Source organism: Mus caroli, unplaced genomic scaffold (genome assembly GCF_978045245.1).
Source record: "Mus caroli unplaced genomic scaffold, Mus_caroli_1 scaffold_12, whole genome shotgun sequence".
Lineage (NCBI taxonomy): Eukaryota > Metazoa > Chordata > Mammalia > Rodentia > Muridae > Mus > Mus caroli.
Window position 1 is genome coordinate 25,882,117 of NW_028227267.1, and position 14,235 is coordinate 25,896,351.

At 44.4% G+C, this 14,235-nt stretch overlaps 1 protein-coding gene across 1 annotated transcript in view; it reads left to right on the plus strand.

Moving 5' to 3' along the window:
• Vstm4 (V-set and transmembrane domain containing 4) overlaps nt 1–14,235 on the plus strand; it is an 84,698-nt gene that overhangs the window by 61,593 nt on the left and 8,870 nt on the right. The window contains exon 7 of the mRNA XM_021181981.3: nt 773–834. Within this exon, the coding sequence (XP_021037640.1) occupies nt 773–834 (62 nt within the window). The remainder of the gene's footprint in view (nt 1–772; nt 835–14,235) is intronic.

A 14,235-nucleotide genomic window follows, 5' to 3' on the forward strand; every position in this document is an offset into this window, starting at 1 on the left:
CCTATGCAGCTATGCAGATGTTTAACCCTCAACAAATTTAAAATATAGAGATATAAGAGAAAACTTTAACATGACAAGGTGTATTTTTAATCCTTTAACTGGATTCTGCTGGTATCCCACTGAATCCCGTGGAAGAAGTCAAAAGAGACATACCTGGAAGGCAGAAAGGAAGGCTGGGAAGTGTGAGACTTTGGGAGGGAAGGGGCAGAGAGCCAGAGCTCATGCCTCTGTATTGTGTGAATTACTGCAGAATAGATACTGTCTCAGTTACAAAAGATACAAGTTGCACTTGGAGACTGTGAAACTAGGCTTTCAACTCCAAATTCAAGTCAAGTCAGTCAAGACTAGTCATGACACTGGAGGGAGAGCCTAGTTTACTTCTGCTAAGATGGGGCAGTAGCCTCTCCTTAATGAGCTCACAGGGCTAGGTGAGGGTCATCTACTGGGTCTGATCACCTAGGGGTGATGAGAGTCTTCAGGGAAAGACTTGCCTCAGCCTTGACCAAGGGCTCCTGATTGTCTCCCATACACTTGGCAGCAACTAATACAGATGAGTTGTGACCTGGCTGAAGCGAGGCAGTGTCATGTCTAGAGATGAGGGGGTGAGATTATCCTCCAGTTAGTGGCAACCAAGGATACCTACTCCAGAAGCTGCCTCGGGACTAGGAAGGCTCTGGCTGTCTGCACACAGGATGTCTGGGATGCCCACAGAAGGTGGGCATTAAGAGAGCCTTGGAAGAATTTCAAGCTAAAACTTGGTGTCCTTCCACAGCGCCGATAGCCACCACTTTCCACAAACCAAAGCTGCTGAAACCACAGAGGAAAGTCACCCTGGTGAGTAACTGTTCCCAGTTGTTGTGGTCCCTCTAACACAAGAAAACAGCTTAAGGGTCAAACAGTACTCTATGGATCTAGGTATGTTAAAAAGACCTCTGTCCCTAAAGGCATCTTCTCTTCTCAGATCAGATTTTGAGTCAGGTTTTCTCTACCTTCACCTCTCCGAGTGACCTTTCAAGATAATCCCAATGATGTTATCTCTCAGTATAAATGTTACCTCTCAAAAGCGAGAACAAACACGTCATCATCAGAAGGGTATAAGACAGGAAGCGGATCTGCTGGCTCTAATTTATCTGGTAACACCCTCTGAAGGGGATGCTAAGGAACTTTCCAGAAGAATATGTCAAATATTTTTATTTTGAAATAACTAGATTTACAGAAGTCATTTTGAGGGGTTAGAGTTTCAGTATGTCCGTCCCCCCCTACTCTGAACATTTTATGTAGCTGGTGGCTGAGGTGCTTGCTCAAGGTGTTAACTGTAGCATTCTGTGCATATGGCACTTCTGTTGCTGGTCCATTTGGGGTACAGCCCATCACTCCACAGTAGATCCTGAAACCATAGGCTGTATCAAGCCCTACAAATGCGTGCTCCGTTTTCTTCACACATAACCCTGGTAGTGTTTAGCTTCTACACTAAAGACAATAGAGTAACAATGTCCAATTCTAACATGGATCAATTATAAAATGCTGTCATAAGATTTATTTAAAGCAGTTATTCAAAAACTTAGGAATTATTATTTCATTCTGGAATTTTCCTTTTAAGATTTCCTGATGCAGGTTGACTGCCTATAACTGAGGCTGACTGGGGGATGGGGTAGGGTGTGTCCTTTTAGATGTGATGCCCATTTCACCCCAGGGTGAAGGTCATGCCTGCCTGGTTCCTCGATGTGTTTACTGTCTGTCCCATATATGTCAGACATCAGCCTCAATGACCAGTTCACACTCAAAGCAGGCAAAAGAAGTTAGGCGCAACCTTTCAAAAGGGAAGGCATCAAGAATTTGTGGACCTGCTCGCCACCGCAATGGTTAATACTTATTGAAGAGAGTTTGGTCAAGGCTTCTGCTCACTTAGCACACAATCATCTCACTTTGGCGAAGGGAAGCATGTGCTGTGGTGTGTCAATGGTCTTGCATCTCCATTGACCTTTCCATCTTCATCGCTCAGAGTTCTGCAAGAAGGAGCAGCCTCGTTCCCCACCTTGATATTCACCAATTCCTTTGATATCAGTATGTGCATAGACATCCATCTATGTAGCTTTTAGTGGTTAATCATCTGCAGTTTGTTTTGTTGTTAACATGGTTCAGCAGATGTATGCGTTGTGTGTGTGAAAGAAAAAAAAAGTTAGTCAAAGCTGTTTCGATGTCTGTCACAGCAGATAGCAGTTTATTGGAGTCCTCTGGATGTATCCCAATGATATGCACATAATCCATGAATGCATGTGGGTTCCACAGATGATTATATCTAATTCTCACTGTAAGGCTTGTCCCTCATTGGCCTGTTTTATCTGTAAGGACCCGGGGACACTCCCTTTACAGGGAGTGATGCGGTTCCCAGTCAGCTGGGTGGCAGTCACCAGTCTTGAATCAAATCATTTCCTTTACTCTACAGTCACAGCCTGCTGGGCCCTTATCCTTTATCCATTAAACATGAGCCTGGTTGTAGAATGCATGGGCATAACTTGCTGTCTTAAGTGGTTTTTGGTTTTGTGACTTCTCAGAAGACTGGATGCAACAGCACTTAAAATAGTGACTGTAGTCCCAATCACAAGGTCGCACTGCTGACCCTTTGAACTGATAAGTTTCCCTAGCTGGGAACTCAGCACAGGGACTTAAAAATCAGACTTACTTCAATGAGTAGTCAAACTAAAGATTTCTTTATATATGTTTCTATTTTATTCTAATGTATGAGTGCTTTGTCCGCATATCTTTCTGTCCACCACATGCACACTGCCCAAGACCAGAAGAGGCCCTGGAACTGGACTTAGAGATGGTTGTGAGCGGCCACATGGGTTCTGGGAATTGTACCCAGGCCCTCTGGAAGAGCAGCCAGTGCTCTTAATAAAGGTTTCTTTATTGACATAAGAAATTATAGAAAAATATTCTATATGAATATGAGAAGATATAAAATGTCCACAAATGGTCAGCATAGGAAGCTCTTTCTTCACCAGAAGGTAGATCAAGGTGGTTATATATACATATCACAAAACGATTGTTGCTTTGATGAGCCCAAGCTCCCTTTTGTATTGTATTTATTTTATTTTATGTATAGGAGTGTCTTACCTGTACATGTATGTATGTGTTTATGGTGCTTGCAGATATGTGGTTAGAAGAGACCATCAAATGCCCTGGAACTGGAGTGGCAGATGATTATAACCCCCCTCCCCCCAGTGTGATGCTCTGAACTGAAGCTCAGTTCTCTCAGGGGTGATGGGTAATCTTAACCTCTGAGCCAATATTTTAGAGTCAAAATTGCCAAGTCTAGTATCTGCAGAGCTGGATGAATATTAAGATTTATTGCCCCAGGACGTTAGCATTGACCTCCAGCCTCAATTTGATCAATATTTATTTCTCAGATCAATAAGTCTTGATGGTAGCTGAAACTTAAGTCAATAGCTACTTGTTGATTCACGCAGACCTTAATGGGTAATTTAGACAATAATTTGGAGACACACACATACACACATGCACACATGCACTCATGCACACACAGAGACATATGTGTGTGTGTGTGTATAAGTAAGTAAGTATGTACGTATATGCTCCTACCAGTTAGGTGTTTACATTTATTGCTGATCAGTTAGCCATACTTTATAAAAGGGTGCGTCCTGGCTGGGTCCAAGGCACCAGTACCCTACAAAGCTTCTTTCTAAAAACTCATCTAAACTCTCCTTTGAGAAGAAGGGCTAAGGCCGACCTAAGAACCTTTACTCACTTATTGATCATGTACTGTATACCAGCTTCTCTTCTAGGTGTCTTAGGATCCCCGCCACTTGTCTAGACTATAGTGTCAACCAGATGACGAGTATGAATCCTGGTTCTTGCAACACTCCGAGATCCGGAGGTTGGAATGCTTTCTTAGTGTTTCTAAGATGACACGACAGCTTATGAGAAATGCATATCTTAGTGATTAACAGTGGTGGCAAAGTTTTTTGTTGCTTATTTAGGGAAATGATAAACAAGAAGAGAAGCTACAGAGAGGCATTTTATAGTCAAGCTATCAAAACTGCACTCCTTATCCCTCATTTAAAGACTAACAGATGTGGAGATCTCTTTCCAAATTCTGCCAATCAGGCAGTGAGGTCCCTGACCACGGGTTCTTCCTGGCCATCTATCTGGCAGTGCAGTCTGCATAGTAGTCTGCGTGTTTGAAGTGAGTCTTTATTCTAACCCATGGACTCTTTCATCTTCTGGAGAGTGAGAGAACACACTCAGAAAAGTAAACGTGTAGCCTGGAGGTGGGGTTCAGAGGCAGAGAATGTACCTAGCAGGCTAAGGGCCCCAGTCTCATTACCAGAGTCACACATCAAAGCAAAACATAGCAAACCCTCTAGGCTTGCAGAACACTCTGCAAACAGATGCACCTATTGTTTGTTTATTTGTTTTTTAACTCAGCCTCAAAAAATTCCCTGAAACCTCTGGGAACCCCCAGCCCCCTCATCCTTGTCAAGCACTCTCATGGAAGTTGCCTTGGAAGTCTGTGGAAATAATTCCCATACTTCCAGGAAACATTGCAACTACTTCCTTGTTTCAGACTAATCAGAGAACTCTTGCAGTGTATCCGGCTATCTTTTCTTAGTCCAGTTTATTGATTTAGAGGATGAGGCAGGGGAAGAAAATAGTGTCTGATATGGAAGCAAAGCAAGTTTAAAGGGAGGGAAGCAGCAGGAAGGGGGTGAGGTTAGGAGCCCCTCAAATTAATGAGAAACAGACTGAGACTCATTTTTAGGGTTAAATAGATTGGATGACCACTTGCCCCACTCGGCATCCGATGCTCCTCTACATTCACCCCTGAGACCTTCCTCTTTGTAATTAAGCCCCCCGGGCCAGGGTTGTCGAGGGGTCAGGCCACCCCAACTGTCCAAAGAGAAAATGAGTTCTTGTGAGCAAGAGGCTGAAGACAGAAAAACCAAGAACACTGTGGGCTTAATTACCACAGTTTCCCAGTGTGTCTCATGGAGCCTGTCTTATTCCCTCCGATCCATCCACTGCATTGCTGCCTTGGGGCTTTCCTAACACTGCTCCAACACCGTCATTTCCCTGACTAGAATATTCCAATGGCTCCCTCTTGCCTCTGACATGAAACATGGCTTCCTGTGAGTGGGAGGGCAGGGGGCATCATCATCTGTCACTGCTTCCTGGATCCCACCCCACCCTGCCTGCACCCCCAGGAACACGAAGGCCCGGTGTAGTCCAAGCTCTCTCTCCAGGGCTTTCTGCCCTGGATATGCCATCCTCCTTGTCTCCAGAGCTACTGTTTGCTCCTCACCAGGTTTGTCCTTGAGGCCTCCTGCTCCTTGCACAGGCACACACACCCACATACTCACACCCGGAGTGCGTGAGCACGTTGTGGGGTACTTTGTATGTTCTGGACATTAAATACGTGTAATATAAGTAATTTGACAGTATTCTTACCCATTCCAAAGTCTTCAGTAAACTATCTCCTCCCACGGAAACCCAAAGGTCAGAATGCTCAGTGGTGAGTAAAGAAGCTATCCACTCCAAAAGAAGTCTGCTTCTTCCTGCATGTTTGAAAATCATGCAGCGATCAGCCTGGCCCCTGCGGCTGGTCTGTGTTTACCTAGCCCCTTCCTCCAGCCCTGTTTTCATCATCCAGAACATATTGCCAAGGCCAAAAAGGATGTTGCCTCTGATCAGTAGTAGAAAAGAGCTGTGAGGCCCACTAGGCACCAGTGATAGAGTTCTGAGAGGATTTTAATAATATTCCAGATCCCAACAAAATTATTTCCAGAGGACACGCTTTTCAGGTTTCTTGAAGGATGTTTATAATAAGCCAGAGAATTTCTCTTGTTGTCGTTAATGTGCTAGAACTGGTTTCAGCTAAATTTTACATGAAAAGGATATATTAACCTGCATAAAATATGTTCATAATCTCAATTTAAAATTAAAAAGAAGGAAAAAACCCACAACCACATGTACAATATATTGCCCCAAGTAAAAGCCTTGGGAAAAAAACAAAAACTTTGCTTGTACCATGCTAGTACCATTTTTACAGAGATAAAAATTCTATGCCCCCCTTGGTGCACATGCACATGCCGTTATTGTCACGGGGAGTTATGTATGTTGACTGGAGAGAGAATCGATGCTGAAGCTTTGAAATGGAGGAGAGTGGGGTAAACAGAAGTCATTTGGTTTCATGGGCCTCTCCTCGGGGGGAGTGCGGGCGCCAGGGCTTCCAGAAACCGGAAGTGATCAAGCGAGAGTGGAAATGAGAGCATCCTCTGCTTAGGGAGTCTGTTCACCCGGGACATGGGGCTGTTGTTTCGCTGTAAGAGTATTCAGCTACACGGCAGTATCCATACACATCAGGCAGGTCGGAAGCCTTTCTGCTGTTTGAGAAGCCAGGAGCAGTAGATTGAGGCTCTGATGATTTGTGTAGTGTGTGTGGGGGGGGTGGGGGGAAGAGAGACGGAGAGAGAGAGAGACAGAGAGGCAGAGACAGAGAGAGGCAGAGAGGAGAGAGGAGCAGGGAAGCAGAGGGGATGGGTGGTGGTAAAGGACGCTTTTAAGACAAATTAATACATTAAGTACTCATTGGGAACATCACTGGGGTGACTGGAAGAGTCCCACCACAGAAGTGCCACAGATGGAGGCTGCCTCTCCATTGTGAAGGCTGATGAGGTTCTGGGTTCTAAGGGAAGAGAGCTTCTTTATTGGCTGCATGGCTGGTTCATTCAGATCCCCCTTTAGCCTCCACCTTAATTCTCCCCAGTGCTCTTGGAAGGCTGACAGACAGTATAAGGTGCTAGGCTAGAGCAGAACCTGAGCTGTGGAGCCACAGGGCAAAGGTGATGCTAGACTACAGAAGAGCCCAGGTGGGAGGCAGGCCGGGATGACCAGCAGTCTCTGCCCTTAGGTGACCTCTCCTGGTGTCTAGCTCACCCTGTGCACAGAAGTCAAGTGGGACCTCCTTTTGGACAGCCTGTCCCCCTGCGTCTGCAGGAACTGTCCCTCCCCGAGCACCATGGCTTGCTTTCAATCTTGGCTTAGCCGATTTGCTGCCTTTATTGGGCACTTCATTTCTAAGATCATTGCACTGCTGGGAAATTTTTTTCTGAAACTTTTTTTGCTCTATTTTGGTTTTGTAATCTCATGAAACAATATCATTTCTGCTCACATTTGATGTTTTTTAAGCCTATTTCATTTAAAAGCTCAGTTTTGAACACAGAGTACTTTAGAGTTGTTATTAAAAGACTTTTTCAATCTCAAATGGAGAATGCTAGAAATGAAGTGCCATTTTTGGAAAGAAGGAATACAAACCATCAACACAGCTAAGACAGACATGCATCCAGAGTACCGGGAAGGAACCCTGTGCTAGAGTCTGAGCTAAGACATGCATCCAGAGTACCGGGAAGGAACCCTGTGCTAGAGTCTGAGCTCAGGCAAACAATGGTGCATCTGAGGGATGCTTTCCCTGAGTAAATTAAATTATAATTTATAATTATATGCATCTAGAGACGAACTTATTTTGTCTTTTCCCCCCAGTGCTGGAGATTGAACCGGGGGCTTTATGTTTACAAGGCAAATTTGGGCTCTATGGATGGGTTAAATTCTCAACCCCTAAACTGATCAATACATATGTATGATGACCAAAACCCAGTTGGATATAGCCTTAGGACATTCTGCTCAGAGTGAACATAAAGACAGAGAATGCGAGCTATTAATGTAGTTTATATGCATTCATTGTCCACATTGCATATTGTAATGTGAATTCCACAAATGATCAGGTGTCCCTGTTGTCATTTTAGTTTTGATCCTAATTCTCCAGTTTGTGCCCTGTATACCATGGCAATACTACTGTGATGGTGATGATTATCCTGATGGCAGCAGTGGTGATAGTGGTGATAAATTGGTGATGAAGGTGATGGTGTTGGTGGTAATGGCGAGGATAGAGGTGGTGGTACTGGTGATGGTAGTTATACTGGTGGTGATGGTTGTACTGGTGATAATTGTTATACTGGTGGTGGTGGTTGTATTTGTGATAATGGTTGTACTGGTGGTGATGGATATACTGTTGATGATTGCGGTACGGTTGGTACGGTTGGTGATGACTATGATGATTAGCAGGATATTTCACTGTCCCTGTTCCATGTTCAAACCCTGTTCTATTACTTTCAGTAAGGGGAGACATTTAATTCTTGGACAACTCCTTTATTGTCTCAGATGGGATGAGGTGGTGGCATGTTCCCTTGCTGGCATGTGTCACACCTGATCCAACCAGGTGCTTGGTGACAAGTTTCTATTTCCCTCACCATGAGCCCATTACTCTTGTCAAAAATGCTCAGCTAACTCTGTTGTTTTCTAGGGCATCTTTTCTGTCCTGACCTTATTGGACAGGGAGGACTACTCTGGCAATTCAGAATTTTTACATGTTAAAATAAAAAATGCAGTTCCTTCCCTAAGCTCTTATTTTTCTGTCATGGTCTCTGTTAAATACTTTTAAGTATTGTCTATGCATACATACACAAGAGCCCATCCATGTCTTGGCTTAGATCCCTAAAGTATGTTATGACCACCTAACTGTGGTTGTAGGTCATGGCTGTAGGATAGCATGGCTCTGCTTTGAAGTGTTGTTTCATGTAGTAGGAACATTTCTTGCACATTTTCTCTGAACTGAAATGTTCTTTGTGGACTTCATACCAGCACACCTCTCCCACCATTCATTGAGTTTCATCCTCTTCTTGATTGACTGCCTGGGGTCGTTCAGCCTCCCAACTCTTGGCCATATATGTTGTGCTTATTTTTCACATTTAGGAAAGCTGTTCTGGTGAAAAATATCTCTACACACATCCCTTTATTTAGTGCATTTCTGTGAGGGACATTTTTAAACTTGGAGTTATTGTGTAACACAGACCTCTTGCTTTGATAGAGTTTGTCCTGTCTCTCCCAAAAAATGTTTCCCCATTTTATTCTGCGGCCAACAAAGGACAAGACTGGTGGATTCCTCACATTTTACTCAATGTTAGTTATTATCTATCTATCATCTATCTATCTATCTATCTATCCATCCATCCATCCATCTATCTATCTATCTATCTATCTATCTATCTATCTATCTATCTATTATCTATCTATCTATCTATCCATCTATCTATCCATCTATCTATCTATCTATCTATCTATTATCTATCTATCCATCTATCTATCTATCTATTATCTATCTATCTATCTATCCATCTATCTATCCATCTATCTATCTATCCATCCATCTATCTATCCATCTATCCATCTATCTATCCATCTATCTACCTATCATCTATCTTGATTGTATTTTAAACCTGAAAGCCATGTGCCTATGTTTTTCTCGAAGCTTAAAACTCAGTTGTATGTTGTAGCAGAGTCCCCAGAAGTATTGAAAGAGAGAAAGGAGTTCATGAGGGACAGTTCTGGGCCTTCTTCCTAAGGTAGGAGACATTTCTGGAAGCATTTTTAAAACGATAACAGGATGGTTTTCTTTTATTGTCTTAATCAATTCACACAATTAAATGGACATTCTGGGCTGGGAAGATGGACATTCTGGGCTGGGAAGATAAATTTACCAGTAAATTTCTCATCTTGAAAGCCTTGAGGCTTGAGTTCAACTCCCAGAAACTGACATAAAAGGCAAACATTTGTACACACATGTAACCCAGGCCCTGAGGGCCAGGCAGGACAGAGATTGGCAGATGCCCCAGTGCTGGCCAGCCAGTTTCATCAATTAGTGAACTCTGGGCTTAGTGAGAGAACTAGTCTTAAAAGGATACTTTGTAGAACAATAGTGAAGACTCTTACTGTCAACTCAGGCTTTTATGTGTACCTGCATAGAGATGTACATACACATATATTATACATGCACACAAATTCACATACACATGCACACACAGTCAGACATGGTGCAGCACACTTTTTTTATTCAATCATTTTTATTTTTATATTAACTTGTTTACAATTATTACCTTGGTTTGTCATTCTTTTTTTATTACATATTTTCCTCAATTACATTTCCAATGCTATCCCAAAAGTCCCCCATACCCTCCCCCCCCACTTCCCTACCCACCCCTTCCCATTTTTTTGGCCCTGGCATTCCCCTGTACTGGGGCATATAAAGTTTGTGTGTCCAATGGGCCTCTCTTTCCAGTGATGGCCGACTAGGCCATCTTTTGATATATATGCAGCTAGAGTCAAGAGCTCTGGGGTACTGGTTAGTTCATAATGTTGTGGTGCAGCACATTTTTAACCAGCTTGATTGGGGTGTGAGGCAGAGACAAACAGATCCCTGAAACTCACTGGCCATCTAGCCTAGCTAAGTCAGTGAATTCTGGGTTTTTGCACATTTGCACAAACCAAACAGAGACACTACCCTTCCGGGCTTATTTCATTTTATCCTGCTGCTGAACTCCTACTGGGTGGAGCCATGAACCTTCAGGTATTTGAAGAAGTCACTAGAGGCTGGAATTAAATACCAAGTCTGGTATGTACTAGCACTGGTCACAAACAGGTGTTTGTCTTCGTTTCTGCACATGCAGTATAAAGGTGACTGCAAGAGTCCCCTCTGCATAGGGCTGTCATCACACCAGGAATTATTAGGTTCTATTGTCACAGTCTAATGGAAAAAGACACAAGATAAAGGATGGGACTTGATAGTGCCAAGGAGCACTACATGCTGTGGCAATAGCAGAGTCAGGCAGGGAGCAAGGAAGGACTGTGTTTGATGAGGAAGATAACACATTCACCCTGGTACATGAGAGAATCTTCTCGACAGAGGAAATGGCATGAACACAGGGCTCAAAGCCATCCCTCAGCGCAGAGCACTGCCCAGCTGTGCCCACAAAATGCACAGAGACTAGTATGGCTGGAAATCTGGTCTGCAAGGAGGACACATGGAGCAAGCTCAGGAGAGGCCCAGGACACGGTCCTGAGAGCCTGATAAGGACACTGAGTCTTCATGTGAGCATTACAGGTCACAGATGATGAGCCTGCTCCAGGCAATGCTTTAACTTGTTATTTAGAAAGCTTATATCACATACTTCTACAATACACACACACACACACACACACACACACACACACACACACACACCACTAGGTATATTTAGTACTAACAGTAACTGTAGGCCACACACATAACATTTCCTGCAGTTCTGGGAAGAATTCCTCTGTGGGTATCACATGAGTCAATGCATCCAGTCCTTGAATGCCATCCAGTAAGAGGCATTGTACAAGTCCTTATGATGGCAGCCTTCTTGTTTCTGAGAGCAAGGCTCCTGAGCACCAACCACCATAGAGACCCTTGTGTGATCCAGTGACAGGGCATGTGAGGATCAGGTTAAAAGTCTCATTCTTGGGTTATGTCTTGATTGAAGCAGATAACCAAACACTCTTTTTCTAAGCAAAAGCATCCTCTAGCGTGGCTGCCCGTAAAAGCACTTTGGGAAGGCACCAGGGATACCGCATTCCTGGTTCATGTGGAAAGAAGATGAACAATTACATCAGCTTTTGGAGCAGTCACTGTGAAGCCAGGAGAGGCTTCAAGTATGGAAGCCTCACTGAGACCATTATATATAATCATATTTCTGTTCACACAATATGGCTTGTAAACTCTAGAGGCATCCATCTGTCAATCTTTAAAATCTTGAACCTATAAGCTTTATCCTTGGTCTTTCTATGCTGGCTTCAACATGTTACCTAGATAGACGGTACCTTGTGACTGTCCCAATACATGTTAGCTTGGGTGTGTGGCCTTCCATCTTATTGAACGTACACTGAGGATGTCCTTTAATAAATGCCCGTTGAACTCCTTGGATTCAAAAGCATTGTGTGAATTTGTTTGGCTGGGGACATCCTGGCCAGTCCAGTCTGAGATGTTAACGAACTTCAATAGGTGAAATCCTTGTCTCCACTTCTTTCTTGAGTTCAGACTTTTCTGTTTTCTGTAATCCTAAAGCACACTGAACTATGTGCTATGGCCCTCAGACCATATGTAAGCATACAGAGGTTGGAAATCAAGGTGAGAAACACAGATATGACCCCCAGGCTGAGGCAACAGAGCAAGTGGGTTGAAGCAAGGCCTTGAAGCTGTTGGTCCACCTGGACCTCTGGTTCCAGCACCACCAATCATCTCAGAGGTTACTAGCATGCTCTTTTCCTGGAACAGAGATCCTCTACTCCAAAGAGTCCATGAACTGACCTGGCGATTGACTCAGAGTCACCTGAGCGTCTCCAGTTCTTCCCGTTCACCCTCGGCTTTTTCTCGCAGCTATCTAGCATGTATTTCCCACATACGCTGGCCACAGCAGAGCCTGCTTCCTTATCCTCTGCACCCATACAGGTCAGAGGTGGACCAGCTCCCCTTCTGGAAGCCTCATGTCTTGAGTGAAAATGGAAGGTAAGAACCTGGAGGCTTTCTGAGGATTCTTCCCTGTCCCTTTATTGACTTCTCTCATTGGTGGCAGTTCTGTGTGGCTGTCCTTGCAGAGCCTTGTGCTGTGTCCTTGGGTCTTCCACCTCCTCACACCAAGCCTGTCCGATGAGAATGAGACAGGCCCTGCCCTTCATCCTCAGACCCTACCTTTGTAGCTCACCCTGCCTGCCGAGTGATGTGAGTCTCTATCCAAGCCTCATGCAGTTGACCTAATGGTCCTTCGCTCCTTTCCCCATTGGAGTCCGATGCCTGTTTCTAGGGCAAAGGACTGCTGTCTCCCTGTCCGACTCACTTAGAGTCAGAGTATGTGTTCCCAACTGTGTGCATTACCTTGCGCCAAGATATTGTATTGCTCATGTGCTTTTCCCAGGGGCCAGGTTCCAGGCAGGATGGAGACTTCTGAACCCAAAAGTGCCTGATACCATAAAACGGTTTTCTGCCATTTTTTTGTTTGGTTTTTGGTACAGGCCATCCTAGCCTCAAATTCACCACTCCCCTGTTGCCATATCCCAAGTGTCAGGAATATGGGCATGTTAGCACTCCCCGCAGCCTTCTGCTTTTAACAGCTGTTTACGTGTCTGTGACATGAGTGTGACTGTTGGCCCACCTCACATGGCAGAGGTGAGAACAGAATGGGATAGTGAAAGTTACTTACCAATGCACTGCTGAGTTCTGTTCCCTAAAGGACCAAGTCTCAGCCAACACACCGAGCTACCTCTCAAAGCCACTCTGGACCATTTAACTCTTCTGTCTCAGAAAAAAAAAAATATTTCTTTTTATTAGTTTTCCTCTTCTATTTTTGTTTTAAAACACACCAGAAAACTCTAGATCCTTTTTGCATAAATACCAATGTGTATGTCTGGAAACAACCCCAGCCACTCAACAGGGCCAAGTTTATGTCCGAGGCATGTTGGCTGCGATATGGTCACACTCTCCCCTCCTGAGCATGGATTTCAGAGTCCAGAGTCTCTGGGTGGACTCTGGGAGAGCACGATGTGCTAAACACTTAGCTGCAGCATTCTCGCCGGCCATGGTTGTGTGCCGGGGCTTCAGGGAGACTGTGTTTCTCTAGCTCTTTCTCTGTTGAATAAAAAATGAGCACTTGAAGGGAGAAGAGGAAGTCTGCTGCTGACAATTCTTGTGGTCTCTTGGGGAAGTGGATCCCTGATTCTGCAACTCTGTAGAACTCCATCTCTTGTTGGAGTGCTAAGGTGACGTGAGCGCAGAGCTCCCATGTCCTGGGTATCGATCGGCTGCTGTGGTAATAGTATTACCTGGCTGAACTCTTCACACTGGCAACGGGCAGCCGTTGCAATTGCATTTCTCTCTTATTCCTGCAAAGTTAATTCAACATGCACATCCAGCTGCACTCTCTGCTAGAAAGTATTGTTTTGCAGGAGTCTGCATAAGAGATCATTAAATCTCTGCTTGCCCAGAAGAGAAACTTTCAGTTGACTCCATGGAAACCCATGCACAAGATGAAATCCCCAGAATGTACACATTAGCAGCCTGAAGCATGTGTGCTGTGAAGAGATGCGTAGCTTACGGATCTCCTGAGGTTGGTTTTCCTGGTGTCAGCAGTCGGGCCGTCTCTTCCCCTCGCGTGTACTTTCCATAACCACCACCCTAAACTGGGGCAGAGACTGCTTAAATTAGAGCAGAGAGAGGCAGCCTATACTGGTTCTGTGGTCCTAGCTCCTCACCACTGGTGGAGTAGATGAATGAGGCTAGGCAGGCCAGAGCAGGCTCTGAAACTTCCA